We start from the raw sequence: 20439 nt of genomic DNA on the forward strand, positions 1-20439 counted from the left end.
GGGGCTGTCGCCGAGCAACACGGACTTTCAACTCCCGCCACAGATTTTCTATGGGGTTGAGGTCTGGAGACTGGCTAGGCCACTCCAGGACTTTCAAATGCTTCTTACGGAGCCACTCCTTTGTTGCCCGGGCGGTGTGTTTTGGATCATTGTCATGTTGGAAGACCCAGCCTCGTTTCATCTTCAAAGTTCTCACTGATGGAAGGAGGTTTTGGCTCAAAATCTCACGATACATGGCCCCATTCATTCTGTCCTTAACACGGATCAGTCGTCCTGTCCCCTTGGCAGAAAAACAGCCCCATAGCATGATGTTTCCACCCCCATGCTTCACAGTAGGTATGGTGTTCTTGGGATGCAACTCAGTATTCTTCGTCCTCCAAACACGACGAGTTGAGTTTATACCAAAAAGTTCTACTTTGGTTTCATCTGACCACATGACATTCTCCCAATCCTCTGCTGTATCATCCATGTGCTCTCTGGCAAACTTCAGACGGGCCTGGACATGCACTGGCTTCAGCAGCGGAACACGTCTGGCACTGCGGGATTTGATTCCCTGCCGTTGTAGTGTGTTACTGATGGTGACCTTTGTTACTTTGGTCCCAGCTCTCTGCAGGTCATTCACCAGGTCCCCCCGTGTGGTTCTGGGATCTTTGCTCACCGTTCTCATGATCATTTTGACCCCACGGGATGAGATCTTGCGTGGAGCCCCAGATCGAGGGAGATTATCAGTGGTCTTGTATGTCTTCCATTTTCTGATGATTGCTCCCACAGTTGATTTTTTCACACCATGCTGCTTGCCTATTGTAGATTCACTCTTCCCAGTCTGGTGCAGGTCTACAATACTTTTCCTGGTGTCCTTCGAAAGCTCTTTGGTCTTGGCCATGGCGGAGTTTGGAGTCTGACTGTTTGAGGCTGTGGACAGGTGTCTTTTATACAGATGATGAGTTCAAACAGGTGCCATTCATACAGGTAACGAGTGGGGGACAGAAAAGCTTCTTACAGATGTTACAGGTCTGTGAGAGCCAGAGGTTTTCCTTGTTTGAGGTGACCAAATACTTATTTTCCACCCTGATTTACGAATAAATTCTTTACAAATCCTACCATGTGAATTCATGGATTTTTTTTTTCACATTCTGTCTCTCACAGTTGAAGTGTACCTCTGGTGCAAATTACTGACCTCTGTCATCATTTTAAGTGGGGGAACTTGCACAATCGGTGGCTGACTAAATACTTTTTTGCCCCACTGTAAATAGCCTCCTTCACTCCCCGCTCAAACCAGTGTTCCTCCCTGTCCAGGATGTGTACATCCTTATCACTGAAAGAATGTCCACTGGCCTGTAGGTGTAAATAGACTGCAGAGTACAGAAAATTATCGTTCTGATCTGATATCTTATCAGAGGCAGCAGATGAACCATCCAAGCTAAAGAAGAAACAGTAACGGATGGTTTAAAATTCAATGTTCTTTATACAGGCACATGTTGTACATAGTATGTGCTTTATATTTTACTGTGATTTACTGTGATATTTGTTACCTGATGTTCTGAGCAGGAATGGAGAAACGGAATAAAGGGAGATGTGTTCACTGTCGTCTCATGAAGTGTGTAAGTCTTTATTAATATTTACTTGCTTGGTTATTTTAGGAGTATTTTTTTCTAAACATGGGGAAAAAAAAGGGAAGAAACTGATTTAAATTTCACATTTCCTGCTACAGATGATCACTGTGACCTCAGAGGCCAACTGGTCTGCAAAGCTGGAACTGGAGTCAGGGAGAGAGGAGTCATCATCCAGCTGCAAAGAAAACATCCAGGTAAAGTGATTTGGATCAGTGGATGAACCCGTCTCCACTTTCAGAGGAGATACTCTAAGAATGAGACTGTCTGAGCCATTTTAGCCTTAAATTATAGTACAGGAACATTTTTAAAGGACAAAATTAACATCCAACTTTGACAATAATAATAATAATAATAATAATAATAATTAAGCCCTGAAGACTGTTGATGGGCTGCTTCTGTTCGTAACCACTGCCTGTTTTTGACTAAAGGTTTGGATTTTTGACTTTGAATCTGTCGGGGCGTGTGGGAGAAAAGGGCCCAGGCGCAGAATGCAGACAGTGCGGTTTATTTACATTGCTCACAAATGACAGTTCCAATATGAAAAAACAGTAGTGCACAAAGTCCCCGTTAGCGTTCTCCTCCTTACTCCCGGTGACCGTGCAGTTCGGTTTCCAAAGTGATTATCCAAACTGAGCTTCTCTTCTCCCGACCATCCACTCCGTCCTCCAGCTCCTAGGAAAAGCGAGCGACAAACACAGGTGAGAAAGCTCCCTAGTCAGCTAAATGCCCTTAACACAGAGCATCCAGTACTACCAGGCTTAGCGTACAATCCAGCGTCGACTGCCGTCTGGACACACCCTTAAATACCTCAGCTTCAACTGTAGGATAATTAGCGTCAACTGGACGGACGATTAGGCACAGGTGTGTCGGCTGCCGAGCGGAGGTGCTTCCGGGTCAGAGGCCATTACGCGCTCAGTCTCCCGGAAGTGTGGACTTTCAAAATATAGCCGCCAGCGGAGGACGAAGAGAAAGCGGAGAGAAAAAAAACCCACACAAACCACACAAAAAGCAGGTCGTCCAGGGAGGACCGTCCGACCGTGACAGCATCTGCGTGTCCTCCGTTTGTGTCCTCGTCCTCACATGTGACAGATTCATTTTAATAACACAGCTTTCCCACAGTGAGTTGCAACAGTATTTATTCACAGCATATTTGAGAAAGATTCAGATTAAAACAGTGATATTAAAGTCAGAATTATACTGACAGTGTGCCACTGTGAATGATTATCTTTCATGAGGTAAATTTTAAAGTTCAATGTTTCAAAGCAGGAGCTATTAGGACTGCAACAATATGAAATTTTCACTTATTTACAAAGTCTAATTTTTCAAATTATGTGAGAAAATTGGAAGAAAAACATGCAGTTAATAATTCTGTTAGTCAAATTCTGGTATAACTTTTAGTGCTTTTTGGATATTAATTATACCCAAATAGACATGGTGACCTTAGCATACTGAGCAACTGACAATCTCCTCAATCACGATGTCATAAGTCACTGGACACTGTGAACATCCACGGTCACCACTTCATGCATAATAGACCTTCCATGTGTATGGACATGTACAGGTATATATGTATGTATATGTATACATATGTATATTTAGTGTGTACGTGTGTGTGTACATGTCTATAAATAGGAATAGTAGTGGTACAATAGCTATATCAAGCTATATAGTTTATGTCTTCCATATTTCCAACCATATCCATAATCACATACTGTGTATGCTACCACTGTATATAGTGTATTATCTTACCTTTTTTCATTGATTGTACTTTATTTGTATTTTTGTATTTCCTTCTGATATCTGTGAGCTGAGGTGACACAAAAATTTCCCCATTGTGGGATCAATAAAGTCTTATCTCATCTCATCTCACCTTATCTAACATACATTATTGGCCCAAGCTGTGAGCCTGATCCTTTGCTGTGAGAGAACGACAAGTTGTTTCTTTGTTTTTCTTTTGGAATGGGGGGGTTGTCAGTTTATAAGAAATGACCTCACAATGTTATTTTTTTCTATTTTGCTTTTTGCCTGTTTCCTTTTCTTTTATAATTGAAACTGTGATCCGAGCTACAGGGCTCTGTCCTGGGATCCTTGAATAAAAGGTAGTGTACACTGTGGGCAGGTATCCAGTCTGTCAGAGTCGTATTCAATATTTGGTTCAGAAATATGAATGAAAACAAAAATCCAACTAGGATTCTAGCAAATTGAAACTCTGTCTTTGACTGTATTGTCCAACTGATCAATCAAACCTTCAGCAGGTAAACCTTATTCATGACATAACAAGGTAAAAAAAAATTAAACAGTAACAGTCTACCGGTAAATGAATTATATGAATGTGCAAAGAGTCATTCAGGATTGTAAAACGTAAACTACAGACCCCCAGAGTCTTCATCATTAAACCTCTGGTTGCTTCATTTTTCTATTTTATATCAGACACTTCAAAGGTAAAGTTGCATCCTGTCATGGTTAGGCAAAGTGCTTTGTGTGTGTGTGTGTGTGTCATAAACAGCTATGAAAGGCCTTTTCTTAAAGACCAAAGTGGAGTTTGAATTCGAGTTACAGCAGACTGTCGCCACTTTGAAACAGGAATCGAACGCACCGTCCACCCTAGTCCACAGCAACCACCAAAGCAACCACCTGGCATGACCTATAAACATATGCTTTTTTCATAACTATCAAAATATGAAATGATTTGCAAACAGTGAAAGTGTTACAGCTGCAGAGAGCTATGGCAGTATCTTTGGAAGCTGTTTACATTGCTAATAATGTACGATATGATGTAACCATGGAGACAGAGTCAATCATGTTATGTAGCGGTGCATGTTTACTACAGTGAATGAGGTGATTGCGTGCACAGCGTCCACACACTGCACAGGGTAAAGACATTGCTTGAATATTGTACATACATACATACATACATAGCTAGTGGATCTAAGGGCTAGTGGATCTGAGGCATATATATACATACATACGTATACGTACGTACGTATACATACATACGTACGTACAGTACGTATATATACGTACTGTACGTATGTATACATACATACATACATACGTACATATGTATGTACGTATGTATATATACATACATATATATGTATGTATATATACACATATGTACGTACGTATGTACGTACGTACGTATACATACGTACTGTACGTATGTATACGTACATACATACACACAATAATTCAAAGCAATGTCTCAGCGTAGTCCGTTATAACTGTTAATACAAGCTCAGTATAGTCAACCCAATGTCAGGGAACTCCAGTGTGAGAACTAGTGCCTTTTATGTTTTTATGTTTGTAGTCATTTAACTTCTATCCATCCATTCATGACTTGGTTCACTTTGTGGCTGGGCTTTATGTGGGGTTATATCATGTTTTGGGGCTGGAGTACCTGTCCCCTGATAGGTTTAGCAAGTTTCTCCAAGAGTTTCTCCATGAGTAGCACTTCTAGCTCTTCTAGCTTCTAGCACATCTGTGGCTGTGCAGGCTGCCAGTTTTTTGGTTGCTCATTTTACTCCACTGGCCATGAGTGTGTAAATACCCCCACTAGTTATCTTGGGCTGCAGTTAACTCCAGAGAAAGGGGTGGGTCTCCCATGACAAGATGAAAAACAATTATCTGGGATACATAAATTTCACAATGCATGCATATATCTCTATCAATTAAATCTGACCTGAGGTCTGCCATTTTTCAAAGATTCTCTGAAACATTTTTGTAAATGAATGAAATGAGTTCTTCAGGTCACTCAGCAGTCCCACAGTGACAAATGAAACTTCTGTAGATGAAAAAACTGCCAGATACATCCTGCAAAATGTTTAACAAATACAAGATCGCTATATAAATGATTACATTAAAAGCAGATATTAAGTATTGTTGCTCACCTATGTTTCTGATAATGTTACTGTTAAAACAATCGTAACCTATGAGCTCTCAGGGGTGAAATTTGGCTTTGAGGGTCAGGAGCAGAAAAAGCTTTTAAGGACCTTTTGATTTCCAATCCAGTTCTGCTTTAAAGCATAAAAGATGAAGCAACAGTGCTTCTCTGTGCTCCTCTGAAATCTGTGTTAAACAACAACAAACATAAATTAGTAGCAAAAACACAGTGTAGAAGGTAAGAAGAGGTTTTACACCACCATCAGCCATAATGCTAAATTTGCATCTTCAATCTGTTTTCAACAGTCCCACACTCAGTGCAGCCTGACTGCAATCCTGATTATAAATGTGCAGCACACACAGACAGAGAGGTACGGTTTAATGTTTATTGTTAACCTAAGTTACTGATCATTTACAGTATTACAGAGTCTTTGCATGATGTAAAGGTTACTTTACGTTTATAGCTGAGTCTCAGACGTGACAGGTGTGACAGCAGGAAAGAGGATCAATAAACCTGCATCAACCTGCATTAAACGAGCAGGATTAAAGGAGCCAGACTTTGTTCACACAGGTAGGATTGTATTTTACACTGACCCTGGGTCTGCATGAGTACCATACAGTTTAAGTGAAGCACTGGAACTAGTACATATTTATTATAGATGCACTGAAGCTAATCGGGATATTTACTGTGAATCTAGCCAACAGAACTGCCGAATACTCTTAATGTGTCATGCAGAGTGTGAGAGGGATTCCCTAAGACGTATGTGTATTTGGCCAACATCCTCCGAGAAAAAACCCACCACAGAGCGAGCACTCCTGACAAGCTGGTTCGGTGTTTTGCTGTCCGTGGTAGAGGACCTGAGCTTAAATGGAGGGAATTGAGATGGAGTTTTATGTACTGGCTCTGACGTCTTTAATAAACCAAAGAGATGGCAAACAACTTACCTCCAGCAGCTTAAGCTCCATCTGCTCTAATGACCAGCAGCTTGCCTGGTTCGTGTTAGTGTGGTACACCTGGATGTGAGTCAGGGTTTAGAGCTGGGCTCAGGTTTTATGATATTCTGTGCTTCTGGTCTTACCCCTGTCTGGGAATCCAGTTCTTAATGAACTATATATTTAAAAAGTATGCATGAGAGATTAGAGAGGAATAATAATCACAATAATAATGATCCTTGATGCTTGATCAAGAGGCAACTATTGTCTGCTCTCACTACTGTAATGGTTTTGCTTTAGTTATAAAGTTTACATACAATATACAGTGGGAGAAATAATTCTTTGGTCCCCTGATGAATTTATAAATTTGCTCACATACAAAAAAATGAACAATTTCTTAATATTTATCATAATTTAATTTAATAGAGAAAGAATATCAACCAACTATGCAAAAAAGGCCCGCACATTACATAAAAGTCATAAATGGATTGATTGTAAACCCCCAAAAAGATTCAAACTAATTCAATCAGATCTAGTAATATACATTGTGAAATCTTTGCTTTGTTAACTTGGTTTTCATTTGTGATTTGAAGCTACATGAATAGCCCCCTTCCCCTTTTATATTTTTAATTATTTTCTATGCAGCATTACTCAGAGACTGAAAACCTTTTAAAAGAAAACACAAAGATTTTGAAAGACGGTTGTTTAAACATCCAATCAAAATCTCCTGTTAAAAAATTGTTCCAAACTGAAAGTACAGGTGATGTTCAAGATGGGACTAGTGACCTCCTGAAGCTTCTAGATGGAGGGAGCAAGAAGATTACACTTGCAATCCAACTCTTACAAATAGCCTAGTCTACTTAGCTAGCACAACACACACCTTATGCTTATAATAGAAGGGAAGATGGGTGATTGTAATGTACTATAACGGTCCTGAGCCTCACACAAAAAAGCTTGCCATCCAACTCAAGATGGGACAAGGATCTAGTTTACATGGAGATATACATAATGCCACTCCTCACTCTTCTAAATATGCTTTCCAAAACCTAGTCTTTTAATGTCGTAGTCCCACAGAGTTGTTTCACAAAGGGATTGACATGTTCTTTATGTCCTAAATGTATTTACACTTGGCACATGTGTTGCCAGCTTGGAATAATTAAAAAAAGATGAACAGTTTGACTGTTACTATATATTCATTGTGATTGCTTTAGAAGGGTAAAGCTAAACTTTTTTGTGTACCAAACATTTGAGTATTAAGTGAACTTACACTGCAAAATATCAGTAAACAACCTAAAAACCTATACAAGGATACTTGAAGATACATAAATATAACCTTTTCAAGATACGATGAACTCAGAGAATGTGGTTTCATAGATTTTTGTAAGTCATTGTATTGCAAACCATTTAAATCTAATTTTTTTCCTACAACTATTGCTAAAATGTCCTGTGGCCTGACATTGAAGGTCTCAGGTAAACAGAGCTTTTGCATGCAAACCTTGCCAGTGGGTGCGGCTAAAAACACCACCTGACAAGTTTGTCTCTGGTTAATCTGATGAGCTTAAAGTCTTAAATGGAAATGCCCGAGTGTGTACGTGTGAACAGGCCTGTGTGTTTTTATTGATGCACTTAACACAGCCATCTGTGCAAGCTGGCTAAGGGAGAGAGAGGGCAGAACCAATCCGTATTCCCAAACGGTCTTATGCATACCACGTTAGTAGCCACCTCATCAACAGGTTATAGGTATCTTTGCTGCACTGTTTGAGCATAAATTTGGAGAGAATGCCTGAAATGACTGAGGAACTAGAAGTTATCTAGCACATACTGGACAGACAACAAAAGTCGAAGCTGAAGGACTCCAGATAACTTTGCCTTCAAGACCGCCAGACTCCTGGATTTACAATTTTATTTCCTGGCCTGACTTGTTTTTCCTTGAATCCTTAAATCACTTTGAATGCAACAATGGGCTGTTCTCCATCTAAAGGAAAGTTATTTTCAAAGCCAGAAGGATCTCCAAAAGCTTCTCTGGGTGAAGTACCACAGGATGTTAATAATTGTAGACCTGTAGAAGTTGAGAATACATGTTTGAAAACCGAAGTGACCGAAAATGAACTTCCACTTCCGAATGAAGGATTTCATAGCGAAGAGACTGAATTATTTCCATTGGTCTCTGATGCAAAGACTGTACCAAATCTGCAGGACACTGATGAAACAGAAGTAAACACGATGCCCCAAGAAATAATCACCGATGTGGAACAAACCAAAGGAATTAAAAAGACAGCAAAGCAAAAAAGAAGTAAAGGCAAGAAAAGGTCTTTTGAGAATCACAGGAAGTTCTGTCATGTACAGACAAAGGTGGACTTCCCACCTCACATGCTGAGAGCTCACCAGGCAGCCTATAACTTTCTGAACCCAAACATTTCCAAATATGAAACTCTTTTGGGTCTACTAGATCAGGCTGCCCAGACACAGCTGTCCCTCCAGCCCATGATGTCTGCTTTAGTATTGCGCTTTGAGGAGATCAACCAAGCACTAGAGGATATGGCTGATGAGGGGGAGCTGATGTTGAAGGAGCATGGTGAATACATGACCTTACCTTCTGGGATGATTTGCTCAGCTAACCCTAGAATGAATACAACATGTCAAACCGATCCACCTCCAGATCTTTTACAGCAACTACTCCAACAGTCAACTGAAAAGATGAAGTTAGTGGGAGGATCAGTCCAGGCACTAGGTGACACTACACTTGAGGAGGCAGTGGAATATTTTTCTTCTGTCTATAGACTGCTAAATAAGAAGCTGCAGACGAAGCAGACGGCAGAGAAGAGGCTTTTTCAAGTGATCGCACAAGTAGAAAGGGCAGCCATGAGGAAGTTCAACTCAGAAGATTCAACACTGCATAGTGAGGATAGTGGTATCGGAGGAGAAAATGAGAGTCTGACGGGTTCTGAAAGGCATCGCCGGCATCGTGGAAGTGCTGGATCTGAAAGTTGGGGGTCTGGAGTCAACATTCGGAGTACATTTGATAGTCTCCCCAGTAATTCGACCAACCTTGGAGACCATAATGAAGATGAGGATGAGGATGAGGATGATTATGATGACGATGATAAAGAGAATGAAGAGGAGGAAAGTGATACACGAGGAAGGAAGAGGTCAAACTCTTCCCCACCTGATCCCAGTCAGGCCATTCATTATATGTTCACAAATTACAATCGAGATCAGCAGGCAACAGTCAAACAACCGCTGATTGATCCTGTTATTGCAAAGCCTGAACACCTTTCATTAACTACGTGTGGAATGACAGAATTACAAAACAGCCAGTGGGTCTTGGATGATAGAATAAAAATGATGGCTGAAATACAAGGAAACAAGGAATTACCAAGACCTCATTGCAAGCTGGATAGAGCTGAAGTAAGACGGCATTCATTAAATGGATTGTCAGGTTCACACAAAGGCGTTGTGAGACCAAATAAGACAAATTGTTCTGTAACAATCTTAGCAAACCAACCACCAAAACGCCACTCTGTCAGAAGGTTAATTCATACCTTTAGCAAAGTAGCTGATGGGAGACCTGAGCAGAGTCTCACTAATATTCCACCTCATAACAGGATGCCCAGGAAAAGTGGCTTACTTCAGTTATCTGACGCAGTAAATGACAAGGAAAGTTCAGTCAACAGTGGCAACAACAACAACAGCTGGCCTGATAGCAAGGACGAGCTGGATATGGACAACCTACCACCGCCCCCCCCAGAAGTTCTGATGGACAATTCCTTTCAGAGTACTCAGGTCCTAGCAGGAACTGAAGTGGGTTTGCAGAAACCTTTTAGTTCTCAAGTGATAAACCCCAAGATTGGAATCTTCCATCGCCTGAAGGCATCTATCCACAATGTAGAAGTGTTACCAAACCGAGCATGTATGAGGCCAAGGTCGATTGCTATCTCTCCTGCCCATCCTGTTACACAGGATGGTGTTACGGGCACTCAGGATGCAGATCAGCTGCAATCAGAAACAGATCTGAACCTGGAAATTAAGAATAATCTCTACCAAAAGGCATGTAAGATTATTCACCTGCGTGATGCAGCAGAATCTTCTGATAAGAGAAATCTTGTTGAACCAGGCATCAGGGCAACTTCTCCTCTTCAACTCACAATAGATCGGAAATATAACAGCAATGAATTTTATGAGGGTGAATTATCCTCTTGCAGTCTGACTGTGATAGCACCACCTGTATCTAGAGTCCGCCTTCCACCATCTTGTCCTAGTACATGCAAAAGATTTCCAAGTCCCCCTGTAATTAGACCTCAGTCTACATCTAGGCACTCATCTCGTCCTAGTTCTCCCAGAACAGTGACACGCTGTATAGATAACAAGACAGAAGAAATCATTCCATCTGTATCCTTTCGCGACGCACGCTCTGTTTTCTGTCAAAATGAGTTTCAAAACTTGAAGACCTGTTTGCCCCCTGTAAGGTCTGCGCTTCCCAGACAAGGGGGAGAGGTCTCCCGAGGAAGACTACTGACCAGAGCAACAGACACCTCTACTCGTCGCACCCAATCAGACCATAGGCCTAGTGGGACTCTTCATTCAGAGTTTCTAAAGGATGCCAGTTTGGCCTCTATGCAGGAGAAAAGGAGTAACCTATTGCCACAAAATACAGGTAAATATTACAAAAGATTGTTACGAGTTCAAAATTGGGGATGGAAACAAGAGAAAAAAACCACAATAACAACACTGGTCCGGTCGGGTTGAGTCAAACGATGATTTTAATGAACACACGCGTGGGAGATGGACACTGTATGCAGACAGCCTCAGATCTCAAAATGGTGGAGCATTGCTCAAACTCTTATAGCCTCTGGTGCCTCCACCTTATCATAAAAAGCCTAAACATTTACATGCTTTCTCTCACACAGCGCCTAAGCTATGACCTTGGCTCCCTGCTTATCTGCTCTTGCTGCGATGGGGCAGAAAACTCCAGCATATTCTGTTCTCTTCTATTCAGACAAATAAGACAATAACTCTCTGTGAACAGTATTTCTTATAACTCAGCAGTATAATGCATCATAAAGCAATATCCTTCATTCACAACAAGCCAGCAGTTTAATGTAATGCAAATCAGTTTAACTAATGCAATAGTTATCAGCTTCTTCTAATTCAGGAGAATAATGCAAACTAAACTACATAATAATTCACAATCTTCAATTCGGGGTATAACATGGCATAAAATAACACTACAATCCAACAAGATGAAATATGTGATTACATATTTTTAAAAATGTGCATTTCAAATTGTTTAAAAGTAGCTCACCAAATCTTTATGTCACTTCTGAGTCAATTTTGTGATCATATTAAAAAATGTAAACTACTCAACACTTAAATTACACATCATAGCCTAATGGATGAAACATTCAAACTGAAAATCTTGACTGACATACACTGTAATTTGCTGAGAACAAAATAATGTTACAGCGGTTAATTGAAACCAAAATCATCACCCCTTTGAGACCTGGGTTCAAAATCAAATCAAAAATAAAGTTAACATTTGTTGTTAAAAGTCTTCCCTTGACTTTTTTAATAGCATATATTGAAAACAAACAGATTAGTTTGACATTTGGTGACTGTTTGCTTTGAATCTACCCAGATGGTTTTTGACTCAAACAGCTGTCTTACTTTTCTCTGAATGATATCAGCATATCTGGCAATCTGAATTTCCAGATCTGATATGCAACTGATTTTTCTGTCTTTGTGTCATACTCTTGAGTCTTGATGTCTCACAATTTCTGGAAACCAGCATACTCCAGCAGTACCATACTCGGTTGCCATGAAAGGTGAACTGCAAAGCCACTGCATGTTGAAAGAGAAGCAATAGTGAAAGCAGGCAAATTCCCCACATTCTTAGCAATTATGCACCAATTGTCTACACAGTTGGTGGTGCAACTGGTTACTCTATGAGTTTCTTAGTTGAAAATAATACTGCTATGAACACTTTGCTATGCACTCTTATTTAGGCACCAGTCACACATTTGCCTAGAGAACAGTGAGCAACCATGTGGCCACTAAGGAAAAGTGTATATTCCACAGCTGGTTGGTGAATGGTTGCTGCCAGGTTACTGGCAGTCACTGGCGATTAAAACTGGTTGCAAAGAGGTATGCAGTACTGCACTGAAAACCTACATGCGAGTGTTTTGATTTCTAGCAGGTTGCTGGGGTTACCTATAGCTTGCATAGAAGACATAAACTTGTCTGCAAACACACAAACTGTCACGATCTGGTACAGGGATTCAAACGCAGAGCGGTAAGGTATCTCCAAGGTGTAGTTTATTTACAGTGCCAGTGCAATATATGTACAGTGAAGGGATCCAAAACTCCGGGGGAATCACAGGGTAACTCGCTCACGTCTTCTTCGCTCACACTCACACACGTTCCCGCAGCAGGGAGGTCGCAGGTCCCGGGGGGGGGGGGGGGGAGATCTGAGGCAGACGAGAAGGCAGGTCACCAACTAATCACAAATCACGAATATGAAGCACAAGAGCTGTGAGAACACTAACGTTAGGGGTACAATCATCCAGCGATGAGAGGATCTGTGTTCCAGCCTCAAATAGTGCTCCCGGTGATGATGGGTGAGTGTTGTCAGGTGTGTGTGTGGGCCAAGGGCAGGAGCCCACAGTGAGCTCCGCCCAGGCAGAGAGGGAGAGAACAGAAACAGCAATTGTAGCCTTGTGGGGCCGACCGGGCAGGCACGGAGACCATGACAGTACCCCCCCCCTCAACGGGAGCCTCCCGGTGACCCACCAGGCTTACCTGGATGCCTGCGGTGGAAGTCCCGGAGCATGGCCCCATCCAGGACAGCAGCTCGAGGCACCCAGGAGCGTTCCTCTATCCCGTAGCCCTCCCAGTCAACCAGGTCCTGAAAACCCCGACCCCGGCGCCGGGAGTCCATGATGCGGGTGATATTGTAGACCAGCTGACCATCCACGAGCCGGGGGGGCGGCGGGGCCCTGGAGGGAGGGCACAACGGGCTGGAGAGCACCGGCTTGACCTGAGACACATGGAAGACATTGTGAATGCGCATGTTGCGCGGCAGCTTGAGGCGGACAGACACAGGGTTCACAACGGCTTCCACGGGAAAAGGGCCAATAAACTGAGGAGACAGCTTCTTTGACTCAGTCCGTAGCGGCACAAAACGGGTAGCCAGCCATACCTGTTGACCGATGGTGTACACGGGGGGCGGTGTCCGGCGACGGTCAGCGAGGGTCTTGTTCCGCTCCTTAGTACGGAGTAGGGCAGCCCGAGTCGCCCGCCAGGCACGACGGCACCCGCAGAGGTGAGCCTGTACAGAAGGAACGGAGTGCTCACCTTCGATGGCCGGGAGCAAAGGCGGTTGATAGCCCAGGGACGCTTCGAAGGGAGACTTGCCCGTGGCGGAGGACGTGTGGCTGTTGTGGGCGTATTCGATCCATGGAAGCTGTTCACTCCAGGTCGATTGGTTGTGCGAAGCGACACAGCGGAGGGCAGCTTCCAGCTCCTGGTTGGCCCGCTCCGATTGCCCGTTACTCTGTGGATGGAAACCGGAAGACAGACTGACCTTGGCCCCCAGTGCGGAGCAGAACTCCCTCCAAACACGGGACGTGAATTGCGGCCCTCTATCCGAGACGATGTCCTCGGGGATCCCGTGAAGACGGAACACATGGGAGGTGAGGAGCCGGGCCGTCTCCAAGGCAGAGGGGAGCTTCGGGAGGGCGACGAAGTGTGCAGCTTTGGAGAAACGATCGATAATGGTAAGTATGGCGGTGTTACCAGCGGAGGGCGGCAGCCCCGTGACAAAGTCCAAAGAAACATGGGACCACGGTCAGGCTGGTGTAGGGAGAGGCTGCAGAAGACCTGGTGGAGGGCGGTTCGAAAGCTTATTCCGGGCGCAGGTCGAACAGGCCGCTACGTACTCCTTGGCATCCCTAGCCATAGCAGGCCACCAGAAGTAACGTCGGAGGAACGAGCAGGTGCGGAGGACCCCAGGATGGCATGAAAAGCGGGCGGTGTGAGCCCACTGGAGAACCTGAGAGCGGACGGCTGAAGGAACGAAGAGGCGACCAGGTGGACCAGTGCCAGGATCCGGTTCGGTCTCCTGCGCCTCTTGGATGAGCCCCTCGATCTCCCAGGAGATTGCTCCAATTACGCAGGCGGCCGGGAGGACAGGCTCAGGGTCCGAGTCCTCCCCAGTGATGGAGAATTGCCTGGACAGGGCGTCTGGCTTTACGTTCCGTGTTCCTGGCCTGTAGGTGATAGTGAAGTCAAAACGAGCAAAAAACAGCGCCCACCTGGCTTGCCGGGAATTGAGACGTCTAGCCGAGCGCAGGTACTCCAGATTCTTGTGATCCGTCCAGACGATGAATGGTTGTGCCGCTCCCTCCAACCAATGTCTCCACTCCTCCAGGGCCAGCTTGACGGCCAGAAGCTCCCGGTCCCCGATGTCATAGTTACACTCTGCTGGGGAGAGACGGCGAGAATAAAAGGCACACGGGTGCAGCTTACCGTCCAGCTGTTGAGACAGAACTGCCCCAACCCCGGAGTCCGACGCGTCCACCTCCACAACGAACTGCCGTGTAAGGTCCGGTTGCCGGAGTATGGGAGCAGTGGTGAACCTGTCCTTGAGCAGGGCGAAGGCTCGCTGAGCGGCAGAATCCCACTGGAAGGGAACTTTGGGAGAGGTGAGTTTAGTGAGAGGGAGAGCGATTCTGCTGAAATCGCGAATGAACCGTCTGTAAAAGTTGGCGAATCCCAAAAAACGTTGCACTTGGCGGCGATCAGGAGGAGTAGGCCATTCCACCACAGCCCGCACTTTCTCCGGATCAGTCCGCAAGTCCCCCTTCTCGATAATGTGGCCCAGAAAACTCACTGACGCCACGTGGAAATCGCACTTCTCCCCCTTCACAAAGAGCCGGTTCTCCAGAAGGTGTAGCAGGACCTGCCGGACATGGACCTTGTGCTCCTCGAGTGTCTTAGAAAAGATCAAGATGTCATCCAAGTACACAAATACACAACGGTTAACAAAATCACGAAGGACATCATTAACCATCGCCTGAAACACTGCGGGGGCGTTAGTCAGCCCAAACGGCATCACGAGATACTCAAAGTGGCCCCGATGCGTATTGAACGCGGTCTTCCACGCATCCCCCTCCCTGATGCGCACCAGGTGGTAAGCGTTGCGCAGATCCAGCTTGGTAAAGACGGTCATGCCTTGAAGCAGTTCAAAGGCGGAGGAAAGCAACGGCAAAGGGTATTTGTTCTTAACAGTGATCTGATTAAGGCCCCGAAAGTCAATACACGGCCGCAGCGAACCATCCTTCTTATCCACGAAAAAAAACCCAGCCGCGACAGGGGAAGAGGAGGGGCGAATCAACCCTGCCGCCAGCGACTCCGAGATGTAACGCTCCATAGCATCCCTCTCAGGCCGGGAGAGGCTGTACAGGCGGCTAGACGGCAGCGGAGCTCCAGGAAGAAGATCGACGGCACAATCGTACGGGCGGTGCGGGGGAAGGGACCGCGCCCGATCCTTACAAAAAACATCCCGCAGATCATGATAAACCCGCGGAACCATCGAGAGGTCCGGGGCGTCCGACGGCGAGGCCGTGGGTGGGAGCGAAACGGGGGAAGCCGCAGCCCGGAGGCAGTTCATATGGCAGGCCACACTCCAACCTAGTACGGCACCCTTCTCCCAGTCGATATGCGGGTTGTGGAGGACAAGCCAGGGGTGACCCAGAACCAGCGGAGGGAGAGGAGCCTTAAACGAAAAAAAACAAATCCTTTCTGCGTGATTGCCAGAGAGAGATAATGAAAGGAATTCAGAAACATGAGTGATGTCAGGCAGGCGCTGGCCCGACAGTGCGTGAACGCGGAGGGGGCGTGACAGAGGCTCCAAGGCGATGTTCAGTTTGGCGGCGAGTGAGGTGTCAATAAAGTTCTGCTCAGCCCCAGAGTCAATGAGAACGGAGAGAGAATGAGAAACAGTCCGAACACGCAGAGTAGCCGGCAAAAGAAGCCTGGGGAGAGGGCTTTCACTCGACAGATCGCCCACCAGCACCCTCACGATCACTGGTGAGCGCGCCCTTTTGCCAGCGTTGGGCAGGAGGAGACAGAGTGGCCTTTACGGCTGCAATAAACGCACTCACCGGAGGCAAGACGGCGCTGGCGCTCCGCGGGCGACAGCCGTGAGCGCCCAAGCTGCATGGGCTCTTCCCCATCCCCGGTGTCGGCGTCACACGACCCATGGGCTGCAGTAGGGGTCCCACAAAAGTCCAGCAGGGCATGCCCCGAACGCGCGCGTGCGCTCCGATGTGCGCGCACCTGATCGTCCACCCGCATACACAAAACCAGAAGCGCATCCAGGGAGGAAGGCAGTTCACGGAGCATTAGTTCATTCTTTATTTCCTCATTAATATTAGTGAGCAATGCACTTTTAAGGGCCTCTTCCCCCCATTTCGCCTGTTCAGCCAAGGTAGAAAAGTCAATAGAAAAATCAGCCATGCTGGGTTTACCTTGTTTAAGCACAAGCAAGCGCTGGCCGGCGGTGGCAGTTGTGGCTTTCCTGTCAAACACACCTTTAAACTTAGTAAGAAAGTCAGAAAAGGTGATGTCCGGCTCCGCCTGAAGCGCAGCTTGAGCCCAGGTTAGAGCACGGTCCTGGAGTAACTGGACAATATAAGCGATTTTCGCACCATCAGTAGAAAAGGCTTGCGGTTGCTGGCGAAACTGAAGGGCACACTGAGTGAGGAAACCAGCACATTTATCAATCTCTCCCGTGAAAGCCCTGGGAGTGGGGAGGAATCTGTCAACGTGAACAGGTGAGGGAGCAGGTGGCGCGACACTTACTGCTGGAGCTGGCGCCTCCGACGGAGGAGCGGCGACCAGTGGAGCGGCCGGTAGCGGTGTTAGCCGGGCCACGGCCTGTGTGAGGTTCGCGAGCTCTGCTCGAAGGTGAATGAACATCTGCTCGTGGCGTGCCAGCATCGCGGCCAAAGTGGCGAGGGTGGGAGTCGAGACCGCTGGATCTGCTGAATCCATTTCCGTGGCTGGATGATTCTGTCACGATCTGGTACAGGGATTCAAACGCAGAGCGGTAAGGTATCTCCAAGGTGTAGTTTATTTACAGTGCCAGTGCAATATATGTACAGTGAAGGGATCCAAAACTCCGGGGGAATCACAGGGTAACTCGCTCACGTCTTCTTCGCTCACACTCACACACGTTCCCGCAGCAGGGAGGTCGCAGGTCCCGGGGGGGGGGGGGGGGGAGATCTGAGGCAGACGAGAAGGCAGGTCACCAACTAATCACAAATCACGAATATGAAGCACAAGAGCTGTGAGAACACTAACGTTAGGGGTACAATCATCCAGCGACGAGAGGATCTGTGTTCCAGCCTCAAATAGTGCTCCCGGTGATGATGGGTGAGTGTTGTCAGGTGTGTGTGTGGGCCAAGGGCAGGAGCCCACAGTGAGCTCCGCCCAGGCAGAGAGGGAGAGAACAGAAACAGCAATTGTAGCCTTGTGGGGCCGACCGGGCAGGCACGGAGACCATGACACAAACTACTTGCAAAGACCTAATAAAACTTTGAAAAGTGCTACACAAAGCAGAAGTAGAGAACCTTCAAAGTAAAAATTACGCCTTTTCAATCAATCAATCAATCAATCAATCAATCAAGGCTTTATTCGCCACGTGCAGGTTTCCCTGCAGTGAATTCCCAGAAGGGAACAAGCATCGAAGGCGTTTGGAAAGGGAGGGGGGATGAGTGTGTGCATGTGTATATGTATGTGTGTGCGTGCGTGCGTGTCCAGAGTTCAGCTGAGACATTGGAACAGACTAAACACAGTCGTTATCAGGGTGTTTTTGTTCGGCTCCAGCCTTGCGACCGCAGCTGGCGCTGAAAAGGTATCCGCATGAAGTGATGGTGCTTTTAACTTTTAACTTTAGTGCTAACAGCTCAGATGAATTTCAAAGCTGTTCTAACAGTCCAACACTGGTCTCTCAATCTCCCGTTGGAGAGCCGTGAGCTTCTCCATGATGTTATCAAACTTGCGCTCTGTGATGTTGTCATTCTTGTGCTCAAAGAGCCGATTCTGAGAACTCACGACCACAGTGAGCTTCCCCAAGATGTAATCCAATTTGCGCTCAGAGATGTTATTCCGAGCGAGCCCTTCCAAGATGTAATCCAGTTTGCACTCAGAGATCTTATTCTGAGTATTCACGGCAGCCGTAAGCCTTTCCAAGATCTTGTCCGTGCTGCGCTCAATGAGCCCATTTGGAGAAACTCACGCCTCTTCCCATCGTTTCAATCCCAGCGGGCAGCCTTGTGGGGGTTTGAACAGCCAGTTCTGCTTCCTTAATTCTTCGATAAGTCAGGGTCAAGCCAGCTCCGATCAGCAAGAACCCTGTTACCATGGTTCCGAATAGGTAGATATCTTCAGCACTCAGGCTCACCCAAGCCCAAACTTCTCATTGAGAAAGGGGTGTCAATTGCATTTAGGGACCAGTTGATCCAATCCATAATTCCTCTTTTAGGTTTTAGAGAACAGACTGTGAGAGAATGTTCCAGGGAAAAGTAATACAAAAAACACGAGACTAGACAAGGACACAAGAGGCTAAGCAGGGAAGCTAAGGGAGAGGATGAGAGGAGAAAAATGCAACCGCCTTCGTCAAAAGCAAGAGCAGAGAGGTGTTGGTTGCAGTCGTAAAGAAACAAAGTCCTTCATTTCAAGAGTAAACGGTGAGTGTTTGCAGACAAATTTTATCTTCAATATAAACAGTGGGGAATTGCCCAAATCTGCTAGCAATTTTGTAAGCTATCTCACCAGCAACAGCCAGCAACCACTTGCCAACCAGTAGGGGAAGAAACATTTTCGCCCTCACAACCAGTGGATGCTAGGGCATCTCCATCCAGTATAGGCCCATGTGACTGAGGCCTTAACAAATTTTTTATTGTTTATGAGAGATGTGGAGTGTATTATCACTTAAAAGCTGGAACAATAGTTTTAGTCCCCATCTTGTAGTCCCCCTCGCATGACAAATTAACTGCAGGATATATCAAAAAGAATCAAGTCTTCTAAGTCTATGAACCCCCCCCCTAAATTAATACAACTTCAAGGAACTGAAAAGTTACATTTTTATCCTGATACAGTCTAATTAATGCCCCACTAGTCTAATTAATTTCAGGGAAAATGACTGATTCATCTTTGAAAAATCATCAGAATTTGATATCTGACAAGATAGTAGTTTTGTTAAGGAGCACCAGCCAAATGATATTTAAAATATTGTCATCGTGCACATAATCTAACTTTTAGCATTCCTGTAGTGCTCATTAAGCATTTTTATATAGATATATATATCTATAAGAATATAACAGAATATATCAAGAATATATCATTTATTGGTTAACAAGTGATTTCCATAGTAATAATTCACACATGCAACTAACTAGGAGTACTACCCCAAGATGTAGTTGAGAACTAGAAAAAGGGATTACATCAAACAACTTCATTTAAATTGTAATTTTTGATAACGTAAACTGAGTAAATGTACTTAAATACATTACAGCATTTGCTTTGTCTTAGCCTTCTTTATCCAGAACTGTGCTTGTAGAGTTTTACTTCTGAATAGATTAACATGGAGGATTTAGTCACTCTGGACACATGCAGTATAATCTTTTTCAAACAGTTTAAGTCTAATTCATACCTACAGCTCCTGTGCTCAGATATATGGTACCAACCTGCCTCTAGGAAAGACACCTAGCTTAATCCACATTGGATTAACCCTCCTGCCCTACTCCAGTTATGTAAACTCCCCAGCAAGCAAACCCAACATGATCTACTCATGCACTAAATTTACCCCCCATTATTTCTTGTTCTCTTGCAGGCTAGGAAGCCTTCCGATGACAGGAGATGATGACACCCTAAAGTCCAGCTGTGAATGGCCAGGGTTTCTAAAGTAAAATATGAGTCGGGAAGAGAATAATGAAAGAAGTTGTATATT

At 45.1% G+C, this 20439-nt stretch overlaps 1 protein-coding gene across 1 annotated transcript; it reads left to right on the plus strand.

The window, feature by feature from the left end:
• The first annotated feature begins 8387 nt into the window (after window positions 1-8387).
• pcare2 (photoreceptor cilium actin regulator 2) lies at window positions 8388-20398 on the plus strand. Its single transcript, XM_085373536.1, is given in 3 exon segments — window positions 8388-11058; window positions 11061-11082; window positions 20323-20398. Coding segments are annotated over 3 exon segments (2769 nt in total).
• Window positions 20399-20439: the final 41 nt, after the last annotated feature.

This window comes from Diplotaxodon limnothrissa, linkage group LG15 (assembly GCF_057381915.1).
Source record: "Diplotaxodon limnothrissa isolate DT_005_m linkage group LG15, D_limnothrissa_male_GT1.1, whole genome shotgun sequence".
In the NCBI taxonomy this organism is placed as follows: Eukaryota; Metazoa; Chordata; class Actinopteri; order Cichliformes; family Cichlidae; genus Diplotaxodon; species Diplotaxodon limnothrissa.